Source organism: Drosophila erecta, unplaced genomic scaffold (genome assembly GCF_003286155.1).
Source record: "Drosophila erecta strain 14021-0224.00,06,07 unplaced genomic scaffold, DereRS2 tig00000055-arrow-pilon, whole genome shotgun sequence".
Classification (NCBI taxonomy): domain Eukaryota; kingdom Metazoa; phylum Arthropoda; class Insecta; order Diptera; family Drosophilidae; genus Drosophila; species Drosophila erecta.
Window position 1 is genome coordinate 1,162,019 of NW_020825200.1, and position 14,677 is coordinate 1,176,695.

General features: G+C 49.0%; 2 protein-coding genes across 4 annotated transcripts in view; one reads left to right on the forward strand and one right to left on the reverse strand.

Annotated features, from left to right (window-relative positions):
* The window catches only part of LOC6541501 (receptor-type tyrosine-protein phosphatase N2), a 36,058-nt gene extending 21,652 nt beyond the window's left edge, over positions 1-14,406 (reverse strand). Inside the window, exons 1-3 of one of the 3 annotated variants that reach the window (XM_001968201.3) lie at positions 14,135-14,406; positions 13,058-13,246; positions 333-830 (exon numbers count right to left, since the gene is read on the reverse strand). In XM_001968201.3, the coding sequence (XP_001968237.2) occupies positions 333-816 (484 nt within the window). In that variant the 5' untranslated portion in view covers positions 817-830; positions 13,058-13,246; positions 14,135-14,406. Of the gene's footprint in view, positions 1-332; positions 831-9,326; positions 9,580-13,057; positions 13,253-14,134 lie in introns of those variants that run through there. The other 2 variants (XM_026978330.1, XM_015159718.2) reach the window with 2 other exon arrangements.
* On the forward strand, positions 3,791-4,983 carry LOC6540972 (nascent polypeptide-associated complex subunit alpha). Its single transcript, XM_001968202.3, has one exon. It carries the CDS (start codon positions 3,924-3,926, stop codon positions 4,944-4,946), a length of 1,023 nt encoding a protein of 340 aa, XP_001968238.1. The 5' UTR covers positions 3,791-3,923; the 3' UTR covers positions 4,947-4,983.
* Positions 14,407-14,677: the final 271 nt, after the last annotated feature.

Genomic DNA, 14,677 nt, shown 5'->3' on the forward strand with positions numbered 1-14,677 from the left:
CCATCTTGTCGTCCGGGGAGCGGGCTAAATGCCATGTTGTGCTGCTGCTGCGTGTGCGGTTCCGTGCGCCAAAGTTTTAATTAAACGGGTTTATGTTTTGGCCGCAGCGCACAAAAAGTTAACACACGATGCGAGTTCAGTCCTATGGGAGATCGGGGACAACAGGGACTAATTGCGTTTGTGCCGCCGCTCATCGACTCCTCTGTTGCTGGTAAATTAGATTATGGGATGACTGCAGCAAAATAACTGCAAAACTCATCAATTCGCGACTGCATCACCTGCTTTCCACTTGCCACGTTAGATACATATCTTAGTTCGAAGGGGACACTCACCAACATTGCCCTCCGCTTGAGCAAGATCTCCATGCGTGGCGAGCAGCAGAATCAGCAGGAAGACTCCGAATTGCACTAGCTTGGCCGGACGACTCAGCGCGTCCAGGCTGCAGCAGAGCAGACCGCCGCCCCCCGCCCCGCAGCCACGCACCTCGCGCCGGCGGGCGCCCTCGCTGATCAGCAGACGACCGCGGGCGGGCAGCGTCGGCGGCACCTTGCGCTGGTGGTGCAGTAGCTCGTGCTGGCGCGGACTTCGGTGGTGATGCACTGGCTCCGGCGGCGCCGAGTGGTGCTGCTCCGGATCCTGGTCCTCCTGCCGATGCTGTTGCTGGTCGATGGGTTCTCGCTGCTGACTAGACCAGGACTGCTGGCACTCCCCGCTCGCCGACTCCTGCTGCCCGGCTGCTCCGCGTGCTCTCTGGTGCTTCGGCTCTTCAGTTGTGGTGCATGGATGGTGCTGCCGTTGTTGTACATTGCTTGCCATGATAATCGGCACACCTGCAAGGGAAACCAATCAATTAGCACTCAAGGTACAATAAGAGTTGTTTACTTTTAATCTAAAATTACTATGTTAATTCAAGTATTTTGAGCCCCAAGGCCAGCTTCAATCCCATAAACACTGCTTCCATTTTCAATTAGTTTTTAGGGACATAAAAGCTATCCCCCAGCTCGTAAATCCCCATACAAATGTATGCAGGAATTTGCACTAATGACCTGGTGCTGCTCCGCAAAGTGGGGGCTGCTCCAAAGTACAGCCCCCTGATTCGGGCGCTCCTTATTGTTGTTACCGGAAATTAGCAATGTATATTCGGCGGCGCTGCCTCAGCTGCCTCTTCGGGGAAATTGCATTTTATTGTGCCAGGGACAACTTTTCGCTTTTCCGGCATTTCCATATTTCATATTTTCACACAATGCGCACAAAGGCGAACCTTGGAGGAGCTGGCGGGGCGGCGATTCCGGGTGAAGTGGGGCTGGCAGGAATCTCTGCTGGCTGGGCACATTTGTCGCGCTGCAGTTTCCGGGTTTTTAGTTGCTCCCTCTTTGTGCGGGCTCGGTGTGGCCTCCGGTGATCCTTGCTCCGGCTGCCGAATGCTTAGCGAGTATTTCTTGCTCTTTATATGGTAATAAATGTCAGACTTCGCTTAGCCCTTGGCAGTCGGCAGGGGAAATTGATTTTCCTTGCCGCTCCAGCGGCTCCAATGTGATGGGCAGGTGGTTGGGGCTCGGGGATTCTTGGTTCTGGATATCGTCTGGGTCATTTGGCGATAAGCGCGTCAGCCTCGCTTAAGGCTGACATATTTTGAAAGAGGATGACGGCAGAGTTTACTTCCTTCTGAATAGGATTCCAGCTCAGCAGCAGCAGCAGCAGCTCAAAGATGTGGCATTCCGGATTGGGCCCCGAACAAAGAAATGTCAAATTATCCAGCGAACTAGGTACCAAATGAAACGACCTTGTCAACAGCAAGCCAATTGGGTTCCTACTTTATTGGCAGTGCCACTGAAGTCCGTAGTGCTGCCACAGCACGCTGCATCAAAGATTATATCCACAATTCGGTTGCCTCGTCAAGATGTAAGAACTTTGTACTGTTCGAAACTAATTTGCAGACTCACTAAAAACAGCGGTAGCAAGCACAAGCTACTTTTCATAAATAGTTGCCCGAGTAAAGTTTGCTGACTCACTGACAACAATAGAATTAAGCCAAAGAGGCATCAATCAGCGATGAAATTCATTAGCAGGAAAGGGGACCCTTCAGCAGACACAATATAAATGTCTTGGCCAAGATCTCAATTACGGAAACATCGTTGGTTATAACATGTCTGCGACATGGTAATATGATTTCAATCATTTCTCGAAGCTGGCATGATTAATGCGTTACAGATTTCTGGCCCCGGAAAGCAGCTTCTTGGGGACCTCCTCGCCTTGGAGGAGAATGAAGACCCTGGCCTGGTGGGCCTCAGAATTGGGTTCATTTTTCATGCACGGCCCGTGGCAGCAGAAACTAAACTTCGAGGCTAAGACTAAGCCCCAATAAGTTGGATGGGTCCAGATGACACCACAGCATATGGGGCGGATAATTAATCATGGGACGAACGTGCCGGGACGGCCAAAAACTTTTCAGCCCTTCTCCTCGCCTCCAAGCTCCAAGTCCGGGCCAAACTCAACTTAACCGAGGCACACTGAATCGAATCGACCGAGAAGTTCAGAGCCAGGCTCTTTATGAAGCCAATGCTGGCCAGAGGGAATATCTGATTAGTTGGCCTCTCGAATTTAATTATGGTGACAGGGCAGACTTTGCGGCAGCCGGATGCATCCTCGGTCTCCTGCCCTCCACTTCCTTCTCCTCCTCCGCTGCTGCTTCACTCGCCACTCCGGAATAATTTATGCAACTCAATTAGGCGTTGACCCCATGATAAAGTTTAATAATTGCAGGTGGTGGCCGCCCTTTTCGCTCGCACTTTAATTAAAAGAACCGAGCAATTAAAAACGCATCATCAGACTGAGCGCGGCGACTGGCGGAAAAAATGCACTACATATTCCCGACTACCGCATACCTCTTATTTCACTCAAGGTATTGCAAACAGGAGAGGTCTCAGTGAAGGTGAAGTACATTTTTTCCGCTTCGAAATTGTATTAACATAATATAAGTACACAAAATTCTTCTTACATGCTTCACTCGGACTGTGATGTAATGTAATTTCCGGCGCCTTTTTAATGCAGCAACAGAGTGTTCCATCCTCACCACAGGACACGAAACGGATGAACCACCTGATCTGGGCAAATCGGATGCCGGAAAGCCGCAGGCGGAACCGCATGTGTAACCGCGTTTGCTCCACCGCGTCGTGTTTGTGGGGCTGCTCCGCTTTGGAGGCAAACAAACCGCGACCACGACGGGGATTAAGCGGAGGAAGCGGCTTCAGATGGGTCCTTGGGCATCATCTTGCGTTCGACTTTCCAGGAAAAACCGCTGCGCTTTCCATTTCCGCGCCACTTTTCAATCGGCTTTGTCAGCCAAAAATATTCCTGCCACTGGCACGTCTGTGCCAAGGATTGATTTGCAATCATCAATTTCAATTGAATTTGCGTGCGCTGCAGCGAAACTTTTATAGCCGTCAAGTAAAGTGCAAATTTCGAAGCTGGCATTCTCCTTTGAAAATACACCAATTTTTCAGAAAAGCGCTGCTAACTTCCAATCAGTTCACGGTTGCACTGGGGCATATCGATATCGATAGGTTAGGGCATGCTCGCACGTTCGAATTTCTGGGTGCGCAGTGCATTAACTTATAAACTTTCGCAAAGATGCAATTTACGTTATTTATTTGGCGTTGTAGGTGGAAAGGTGAAGCTTTAGACATAAAAACAATTTTCGAAATACTTTTCGAAATTTCGCTATACCAGCGTTTCAAACGTTCGAAGCAGCCTTTTTCGAAGATGTTATCCTTGCGTGTAGACAGCCCCAGCTGTCAATCGATTGGAAGTTTCACCTCTGGTATTTCCTGTCTCATCAGCAAAAAGCCGCGTCACGTGCGCCACCTGGAAATCTTCTGCCAACTTGTGCTCGCAAATCCCTCGGTTGTATTTTATTCCTCGAGATGGGTAAGAAACAGAAAATGAAGAAGGCTGCCCAGCTGGCGGCCGCCGCCGCGAAATTCCAGAAGGAGATGATCGCGAACGCGGTGGCCACCAAAGAGAAGTCCGTCGAAGAAGCCACTCCGGCACCATGTTGCAGTGGAAAGAAGGGGAAGCCCAAGGAAACGCATGGAGTGCAGAAGGAGCTCGCGATGCTGGAAGACGCCGTGGATGCCAAGAAGTCTCCTCCAGGCTTCAGTGGCGCAAAGAAGAAGCCCCAGGTCATGGGTCAAATGGACCCGGCCTACCGCAGCAAGATCAATAAGCTGTTGAACCTGGCCCAAAATCTGGCGCCCAATCTGTTCAATCTGCAAAATCCGCCGAAGGAGGAGCGCGCCTCCGCCGCGGACAGCATCGTAGATGCCGATGACCGGAGCACGGACTCCGATGACGCCCCGGATCTGGTGGAAGCGGATCGAAAGGCGGCCAAGCCGGACGATCTGGGCCAACTCGGTTCGCTGGGCACGCTGACCCTGCGATCCGGAGACGGACCAAGGCGTTCCCGGGGCGAGAAGAAGGCACGCCGAATTCTCATGAAGCTCGACCTAAAGCCCGTCGAGAACGTGACCCGAGTGACCATAAAGAAGAACAAGAACATCATGTTGTACATGGAACATCCGGACGTCTTCATAGTGGCGCACTCGCAGACGTACATCTTCTTCGGGGAGATCCGCGTGGAGGACACCAGCAGCTCGGCCACCGCCTCCCAGGCAGCCGCCAATGCGGCAAAGCGATTCCGTGGTCCCTCGCCTGTCGGAGGTCAGGCCCACAATTCGGATGTGAAAGCTCCTGGCGGCCAGTCGCTGCTCGACGAAGAGGACGAGGACGATGGCGACGACGTGAACCTGGACGACAAGGACTTGGACGTGAAGGACATCGAGCTGGTCCAGATGCAGGCCGCGTGCTCGCGCAAGAAGGCCGTCCAGGCGCTGCTGAAGAACGACAACGATGTGGTCAACGCCATCATGGCCCTAACTATGGGCTAAGTCGCTCTGGCTCCTTTTGATTGAAGTTCATGAAGTATGGGGAATTTCATTACATTCTTAGTTCGCTTGGTTTCCAAGCAAGAAAGCGTTTTTTGAAATAATTTCCATGTTCATTGTAATTAAATGGTTACATTCAAATCGTAAACTTTCATGTTTTATATAGTATATAATTTCCTGTAATCAGACATTTATTCCTTTTCCTATGAAATGTAACCTATTCGATTTCCGGAAGAAACGAAGACTTGTGTTCCAAGAATGGCAGCTTCCGGTGCCAATTTAATCCGCTCTTAAAAAGATGCGACATATTTCCTGTTTCTTGAAATTGAGTACGGTTCGAGGAACTGCTAGCGCATTTCAATTTTGTAATGAATAGACGATTTCCCGTTGCCAACTTGGCAGATTGAAAGCTTCTTGCGAAGGGCAAAAAACGCATTAAATTCGCGTATGCGAAGCCGAGCCATTTTCATTATATTTGCTCTGCCATCACAGCCAGCGCTAGACTTTGGCAATTTTCCTTTCAGGTGCCCTCATCCCTGGACATTTTCTCTGTGGCGGAAACCTAATCGCTTCTTTCTTTGTGCCGCTGACGCTGCACTCTTGTTTACTCTGCACTTAGTTTCAGCCATTTGGCAAGGTCCCTCGGCACTCGACTTTTGCGTTTTTTGCTGGCGAATTTTTGACGACGCTGTGATGGCGCTTCAGCCATTTCAGGCGGGGATTCCCAGGTGAGACAGGTGACGTGGCTAGGCAAGTCCTGCTTCACTTAAATGGCTCGACTCCCTAGCTTTTCTGGCCCCAAAAGCCACCTAATGAATAGCTCCGGCTCTAACTGAACTCTATTTAATTTTCAGCTTTCGTCAGCAGCTGTGAAGCAGTAAAAAAGGCTTTAGTTTTGCATTGTGGGCGCTCAGCAGGACGTATGGCTGGGCACGTGCCCGCTTTTCCGCCGGAAAAGTGGAAATGGAAACTTTGTAGGTGGGTGCGCCGCCTCCTTCGCTCTGTACACTCATGCTCTTGTAGTGCGAGTGGAAAGTGCCGCGCGTGTCGGCTTCGAATGGAAAGTTTTTGGGGCTTGGGCTCTATTCGCATTGCCTGGAACTTTCTCCGCCGGAAATTGATTAAGTTGGCTGCCTTTAATCAGCGGAATTGAAGATGCTGCCGAAATACAAATCAGTTGACAGTCGGCAGCCGTATTGCGCAATTTACTGCCCAATCCCAGTCCAAATGGTACTTTGAAGTACTTTCCACGTCGACAATTTCCACTCCTTGCTGACCGAATCCCAGAAAAAGCGGCAGCAACTTCGAAAGTTGTTAAATGCCCAATGACATCATTCGGTCTAGCACCTTCTTGAAATGAACTATTAGAATACAAAGTTAAATTTGCAATATACTCGTATATTAGGTAGCCATATACTTTTTGTATACCAATTAAATCGTCCTGTTCTAAGCCGTTGTATCCACTTGGTCTTAAGAATTTAACATATTTCCTTTTGTGTAGGCTCAAGGCTTTCTTTATCTGACTGCCACCTTGTGCTCCTGTTTTACAAGAATTTGCTTGGGCATGAAATGCTCGGGGTTTTCACTGGCTTTTCCTGGCCGCTTATAAACTTTCCCTTTTGGTTTTGCGGCCAACGTTTGGCCCACTGCCCGTTCGCTTGAGAAGTTTTCCTTTTCGTGGTTATTCATTCACTTTCAACTTGATTTGGGTTTCGCATTTCGGTGCGCATTTCTTGACCAAAATCTGCAGGATTTGCCTTCGCCGTCTTCCTGTGTCCTTCCGCCTGTCCGCATCCGCCATGTTAGCCATGCTAGCCTGCCGAAGGACTCGTTTGGGGGCCCCTCTGGCGCAGTTCATCACATTGGGCCGCATTTACTGCTGAGCTAATCATGACGCTTCAGGCTTCGGGCTCCATATTCATCTCCATTTCACTAGGATGGGGTAAGTCCCGCCCAGATCCCCCGACTTGGCTCGAAGTGTTGGCAAGCTTTTTGCCATTTGATTTGACGCCACTGTTTGCTTTAGCCTGGGCTAAGTGGGTTTGGCTTCAAGAGGCTGCCAGGTGTGTGCTCTTCGGGCTCCTTGGGGTTCTATTATTGTGAGTATCGAGCACCTGGGCGCCTAAAGTATCGAGCGAGTGGTGGAAAGCGACTTCCTGGCAGGTGATTTAAGGCTCGACAGGCTCACATTTCCCGCCTTTGTGTAATTGATGCACGGCAGCAGCTAAAGGATAACAAATCGCTTTCATCCTGAAGCCGCTTCCGGGCGAGCACAATGTGTACAATCCGCCGTCTGCAAATACGCAATCCATAATTCCTTTTTTGGCCAGCCCAGCGTGAAAGGGATTTCCGGCGCCTCTTCAGCGAAAAAGGACCTCTCCGTCCAGAAAGCCAAAAGCAATTAGATAAACTTGCCAGCTGGATTCGGCAGTTGAAAGTGGGCGTGGAAAATTGGGTGGAAAATGGCGGACCAGCTGGGAGTGGCAGGACAATTATGAGAGCGAAGGTTCGGATAATTCAGCAATTTGGTCGGGTTAGGGGAACCAGCGTGGAATTATTCTCCTAAGTGCCATGAATTATGACTTAGTTCTTAAGCGAATAAATTATTGCTACGTCCTCTGCTTTCTGCCGAATGGCTCAAACGTTTATACATTAGATTACTCAAATGATTAGAACTGGAATTTATTTCCAATTCCAGTGCTACTGCTCGATTGCCATCCGCAAAAAGTATCTTTTTCCCAAACGTGGACCAATCTCACTTAAATTGGCTCTTCTAAATTGAGTTTGTTTCCACATGTCTCACATGCATCTTTATTGTTTAAGCTGCTTTGTGGGGCTTATTTGTTGCAACCACCAAACCCGTTGTTTCCTTGCGTTTCAGGTGGCAGAGCATCAGATAAGATACAATCTCGGGACCTTCTTCTCCATGTGGGAAAACTGCTTTCCTTTGCCAAATTGTTTTACATTTCGAGCCGAAAAGTTTTGGCATTTTGCAGTTTACCTCCTGGCCCTTTGAGCACGGCAGCAATTATAAGCTGCCCAGGAATTTTCAAGGAATTCGATGGAGTGCAGAGTGCAAAGTGCAGAACTCGTTATGGAAAGCTTCTTATGTTGCAGGACGAAGCCCGGATTCTCCCCTGAAAACGCTCGCAGTTAATAAGCATTTCCGTTTGCTGGATTTTATGTGCCATATTTTATTCAGATTGCGCTTCACAAATGCAGCTGCTGAAAGGAGGGCAAAGGCCACGGATAATGAACGCCAGTCAGCTCAGGGTAGAGAATTTCCAGCGAACTGAACTGATAATGTTGTTAGAGTGCACACATACATGCATCATGAGTGTGGGCGAGTTGAGGGGGCTGGGAAATCAATTTCGGGGAAAACAAATTGCGCAGCTTGTACTGAAAGCTCGGCGAAAATAATACTGCTGCAGTTTCCGCCCGCAGGAGGTACACTTTTCACTTTTCCGACTGCCCGCTTATCTGCCCTTTTAGCGGGAAACTATCGTTAATGGGCAACTGATAGCAGCAGCTCCTCCACTCGCGATAAGTACTGCTTCATAATTGACTTCTTATCACGTTTCCCGACACCTGATACGTGAGCTCACTTCCCTTTCGCCGCGCCATTTCACAATAATTTGTGAAATAAAATGTGAAATGAAAGTGCGCAATCCGCATGGATTCATTTGCATTTCATAATTGAATTTATGTAACCCATATGCCTGTCTTCCCACGAATTTAATCACGCTGCATTGAGCTCGAGTGGATCGCCCACTTTTCGGATCAAATTACTTATTTTCTTGCTCGCTACCTGTCGGATTTACTCAAATGCATTTAACTGAAAGCCCACGACCTGCGCCATTTCAAGTAGTGTTTACTCGCTCAGCGAAAACAAAACGTCAATTTAATTGAGGTCCGCCATGTTGAAATATTGGATTGTGTCAGTTGCGAAAATCAAACATGGCGTACAGTTAATCTCGCTCACAGAGGAATTCCATTTCCCAAATAATTGGTGAAAGAGATGTGAGATGTATATGTTGATAAAAAAGTGAGTGTATTAACATGTGCAATTTATTTGGCAGTTTTATTTAATTAAACCCTGTAAACATTTAATAAAATGCTTTCATACCAGCATATATCTTGGAAAGCAACTTTAAATTGATCCCCAGTTCGAGTTCCACAAGCTGCTAAACTCGGCGCAACTTTCTTCATTATTTAAATATTTTAAGTGCTACACTTTTGTACAAGAAGTCATGTCAAGTACCAGTATGAATATCACGCCAGTTAGTGCCAGACCTGCATTTGGCCAGCGAGTGTGTGGTGCCTCCAAAGAGGCCCCAACCTCCTGGCCATGCCCATGCCCATGCCCATCCCCGAAAAACTCACCGCAGGAAGTGCCGACGGCTGGCATCGATGCTGGGTGCCATATGTTAGGCTTAGGCGCTTATCGCACCAGGAGCAGAACTGGGGCCACTGGCACTGGCACTCGTCCTCGGGCGCTGAAGTAGCTGGCGCAGAACACTGGCTGGGACTCCGCCGCCTACGTGAGGTAGGCGGGCGCCTTCTTATTTAACCGCTCAACACTTGGTTGCTCCGCTCCCCAGGTTGAACTGAACGGCGTCGGTGGATCCAGCCGTCCGTGGAGCACTGAGCATCAGGTAGCGCCCGAGCGGAGCCGACTGGGCCACCCGAAGCCGCTTTCCAGCTGCCTTCCAGCTGCCTGGGGAAGTGGCGGAAAGCTCGTCGGAGCTTTTGCTGTTGCTTCGCCAGCTGCTGCTTTTCCGATTTCCCGCCCTGCTTTTCCCGCTTTTCCGCCCTCCCACGGCAGCCCCTGTTGCTCCGCTGGCAGCGCGACGCCCACGCAAGGAGCTTTTCCGCGCCAGCCGCGATGAGCTTTTCCGAAGGCGGCGCCTACGTTTCAAGGAACTGGGGATGGCTCCTTCGGTCGCCAATCCTTCTGCCTCCCCTGGACGGCCTACAAGCTGGGCAGCCAAAAATAGCAACAGCGCGAAAGTTCCAAAGGCCTCTCCTGCCCGCCTGAGCACTACAGTGCAGTCTCGCTAGGATGAAGGCTCCTCTGGAGAGGAAAAGCCTGCTGCACATTTCGGAAAACCATTCATACACGTAGATGTGAAATTTGAAAAGAAGCTTCGTTTGGGAAGTAAATGAAACTCTTCCACTCTAGCGAACTTCCACTGTGCCTGCCGAATTTCCTTTCATTTTCCTTTGCCAGTGTGTGGGCTGCTTTCCACTTTCTACTTGCCGACTGCCAAGCAAAGAGCCAAGTCAGTTTCTGGAGCTCCGCTCACGACCAGCCGCAACTGCCCCGCGGAATTGTGTCGAAAATGTAATGGCTTGGGCTATTTTTAGCACTGGGTGTGGGTTTGGGGTAGCCAGGGTTGCCACTGCCACCATTGATTTTTCTCACTGTTTTTGGATTTCCCGCTCCCGCCCCCGCTGCCTGTTTTCCGGGCTTTTTCGGCTGTTGCCTGACGCAGCGCCTTTATGAATGAACTTGCCGCACATAAGCATTTGTTATAACTCCGGCCCGCAAAAAAGAAAGGGGCGTTGCACCCCCGGTGGGCGGGGGCATCAGGGGCAACCCTAATGTACGCGCTTTCAATGTCACCAAACTGCTGCAATCTCATCAAGTAAATGGATTGCCTTGTCGCAGACGACATAGTCGAGGTTCTGCAATAGAGACATTTGTCCATATGACGCCATTGTGTCCTGGCTGTATCTTGTATCTTGTATCTGGTAGCCTTAGCCTGATGTCATGGATTGGTACGTGTGTGTGTGCGTGTGCTCGGCAAGGATATTGTTTAACTGGGGCGCTCTGCTCAGCTGGCGCATGGAATTATGATTAATATTTGCTCAGTTTAAAATTAATTGCGTTCAGCGATTGCCCTGACAGCCGTTACCAACCCGAACGCCACTCTAATCTTGCCACTTTTTCAGCCATTTGTAATCCCATGGAGCAGAGTGCCTGAGGTCAGGTTATCGTGAAGCTAACTAGGACCTGGCTGCGATTGCACGGTGTTTCCGTGAATGATTACATGGGGCAAGGTCGGCCATCTAATTAAACAGCGTACGGTAATGTAGTTATATAAAAAGGTGGAGCTAATCTACGATTCCTTTGATGCTTCTCCCCAGGCGCAGATGGAGCTCGTTTGCAGTTAAAAGGGATATGTATAGATACCCGGTGCTGATATACTTTGTCGCATTACTTCATATAATTATGTACATAACTCACAAGGCTGATGGGGCTGGAATTCGATTATAAAGAGATGCTTATGTGGGCAAATTAAAGGAAACTTGTCCAGGATAGCCTTATGCTATTGTGACGCAATGTGGCTTAAAGTCACTTGAAATATATTCTTCTACCATACAGTATGCATTCATTCTGTACTTGCATCCCTAGGTAAAGTTTAATTTCTCGAAATCCCATGATTGTCAATATTGTGAAAGGTTCAGAGTCAATTTTAATTTTAAATATATCCCCCAGAGCCGCCTGCCAAAGGTAAGGGGAAAATTTAATATTCTGGGCCAAGTTAAAGCCAATTTAATTCACTTTCAGCCTCCATCAATCTTTGTTATGCCCACCGAAGGAAACTTGTTTGCTTATTTGTTCGGCGAGCCCAGCGTGAAAATATTTGTGCAATTGCTAGACTTTCTTTTAGGGGCCATCAAATATAATGTCGTATTCACGCATGTTTAACTGCCGCGACTTCTACCCATGGGAACTCGTATCTGTATCTCTGTTGGCTTAGCATTAAAACTAAAGTGCGTCGTAAGTTGTCCTTTCAGGATGGCCACCGAATTTCGGTTTCGCTGGCGGATGAGCGCGCTTTTATGTGAGCCGTTATGAATGCCCATTTCATACGCCGACTTGTTTATGTTTACGCGAAAATATTTTCGTTTCATTTTTAGTGCGGCTCCACAGCTGCCACGCCCCCGCTTCCGGTTGTTGACGCAGCCCTTAATCAAACAACGGGCTTTGTGCGACACTTGCGTATTGTCCAAGTCCGAGGTCCGATATCCAATGCCCGATGTCCAATGTCCCATGTCCCATGTCCATGGTGAGCCAGGGCTATATTTAACGCACTTGGCACTTGGCACTTGTGGCTCGTGGCCCCTGGACCACGACCTCATCCTCCATGTTTCTCCTTTTGCAGCTCGCGCTTGCCAGCGGCCATGTCAACGGCAACGGCAAAGGCAAGGCAACGCCATTCAATCAATCGCCACGAAGTCGACACAAAGCCCACGCCCAGCAGGGCCCCGTGCTTGATGAATGAGTCAGTGGATCCGGCGAGTCCTGTTCCAGTCCCAGGACGAGGGCCGTGGCAACGCGAGTCACATGTCCTGCCGCCTGAGGAGGACAACAACAAGTGGTGGCCGTGCACTGAATGGCCGAGCAAACAAAATCATAAAGGGATTGCACGGGGATCACAGGGTACAGCACATCGGTAGTGGGTCACCATATCTCCCAGCTTTTCGCTGGTCTGATTGTGGGTGTGAAATTACCATTCAAGCTTTGGTCCCAGGTAAACGAGGTGCCTCGAATTATAATTCAGTTGGCAAGATATGTGTATCTGCGGTCAAATATCTCATGCTCGCAATTGCCCAATTAGGTGAATTGAGTGGAGAAATGGCCGAAAATATGGTCATTTAATCTATTTGGCTGCTTGTATCAGATGCAGAGTATCAGCACTGAAATATCGCGTATACGTATTGGGCGAGAGAATAATACAATTTGTTTGTTGACGTAGCCCACGTAGAATCACTTAAGGACATTGCAATATTAATACGGCGTTCATTAGTTGGATTGCCCTATAAATCGATTGGCTGCTTGACGTTTTATCAATACGCCGAGCGGTTTCCTTAATGAAATATTTAGCGCGACCCCCACTAAGGAATTTCGCAATCAAGAAGCACGCGCCTTTAATTGCTTTCCGTTGCACTCCCGTTGCCTGCATTGCGGGGCAAGTTTAGCAGGTGGCAGGGGCAGGGCTAATGGGTGCACGCACCTGTTGCGAAAAGGTCACATCACTTAGCTGGCAACCCCACATCGCACTCTATATCAGCCACCAGCCCGACTATAAATGACTGTGACTTACCTCAGTTTGACATTTATGGCGTGGCTCATGTATTTGTTTACTTCATATTCAGCGCAAACGAACGAAGACATGCAAATTGATGTGCTGATGTGCGGTGATAATAGATCCAGATATTAGTGGTGTCCTTCCCGTGTCTGCCAAGTCCTGTGCCGCTCCCCAGTGGTTCTCCAGTTGCTGTCGCTTGTGCCGCTGCTCCTAGATCGTATAAATTTCGATTAATTTCGCCCGTGTGTACATAACGCGTACATATATGTGTGTTCTATGTGTATATAGTGGGTTTCGTTGGCAGCACTTCTTTTTGACGCAAACAACGTCAGCGACTGACGACAGCAGCCTGAAGCCGAAAGCCATTAACCAGAAGCCAGAAGCCAGGCGATTCGAAGACGCTGAAGAGAGTTTGGCCCAAAGAGAGCGAGCTTCCAAGAGCACCGGCTGTATTGTGGCTGTGTGGGTGTATGTGTCTGTGTGGGTGTGAGTGTAGTGTGTGCGTGTGTACGTGTGTGTGGGTGGCTAGCTTGCAGGTGTTCGCAGGCGCACGGATGACGTGCGATTATTTGTGGGTACTGGCGTCTAATTGCCGCCTCGCTGTTGATATGGGCCCACATGTTTCAATTTCTTGGCCATAAAAAAGCGAAAAGCGGGCAGCATACTGGCCATTTAACTACGCAGTAGGCTGCGACACAGGCTCCCAAAAATAGGCGCAGAGTCCTCTGGTTTTGGCTTTCCGCACCCAAGTCGCCTTGTTTTGGCATGAAAAACACGCAGAACAGAAATAGCCAGAAAGGCCAAGGGAAGTGGCTCTGTTGGCATATGGCTGGCTGACATTTTGTGTAGCATACTTCTGGGCTGTCACTTAAAATGTTCTTTCACACACACACGCACACACACACTGCCGCACTGTCACACGCACACCAGCAAGCGCTTGATGAAGTTCAGTGTCAAATTTTTCGCTTCGCTTTCAGCCACAAAAATAAAACACACACGAGCTTTCCGGGCGCCATATTCCACAGACTTGGCTGGCTTTTAGTCGGTGAAAAGTGTTATTTAATATAATAACAGCAACTAAGGCATCCTTACAGTGCTTTTCCTAATTTTTACTGTTTTTCGTGCTGCCCAAGTCCTTGCTGCTGCTGCTCTTTTCTGGCTTTTCGCTCGCGTTGACCGTCAGCCGAAGGACTGCCTGTCCTACTGAAGCGCCGTTCCTCGGCAGCCCTGCCTCGTAGTCGCTCTCGTGGACTCGCTGCTCGGCGTTCCGCCTGCCAGCGTACGTACTGTACAGTGTGCCCTCACCCACACACACACGCGCCCGAAAGCAGTCCAAATTCCTACGCACTTCGCTGTAGGTTAGGCACACGCACCATTAAGATAAAGCTCCACTCAAGCTTTTGGCCATGCTTTTATTGGCCCACAGCTGCGGCCGGAATTGAAGCACTTGACTGGAATTATTTTCGGGTGCAATCCTCAGAAAGGTGCTCCTATTAATATGTTTTTAAAGCTGTGGTCTGCACGACATACACTTGAATATATTTTCCCACGATCCTAGCACCCTTAATTAGTTATATATTAAACTATATTTATAATAAGGAAACAAATTAAAATACTTGACTATGGCAAGTGCAC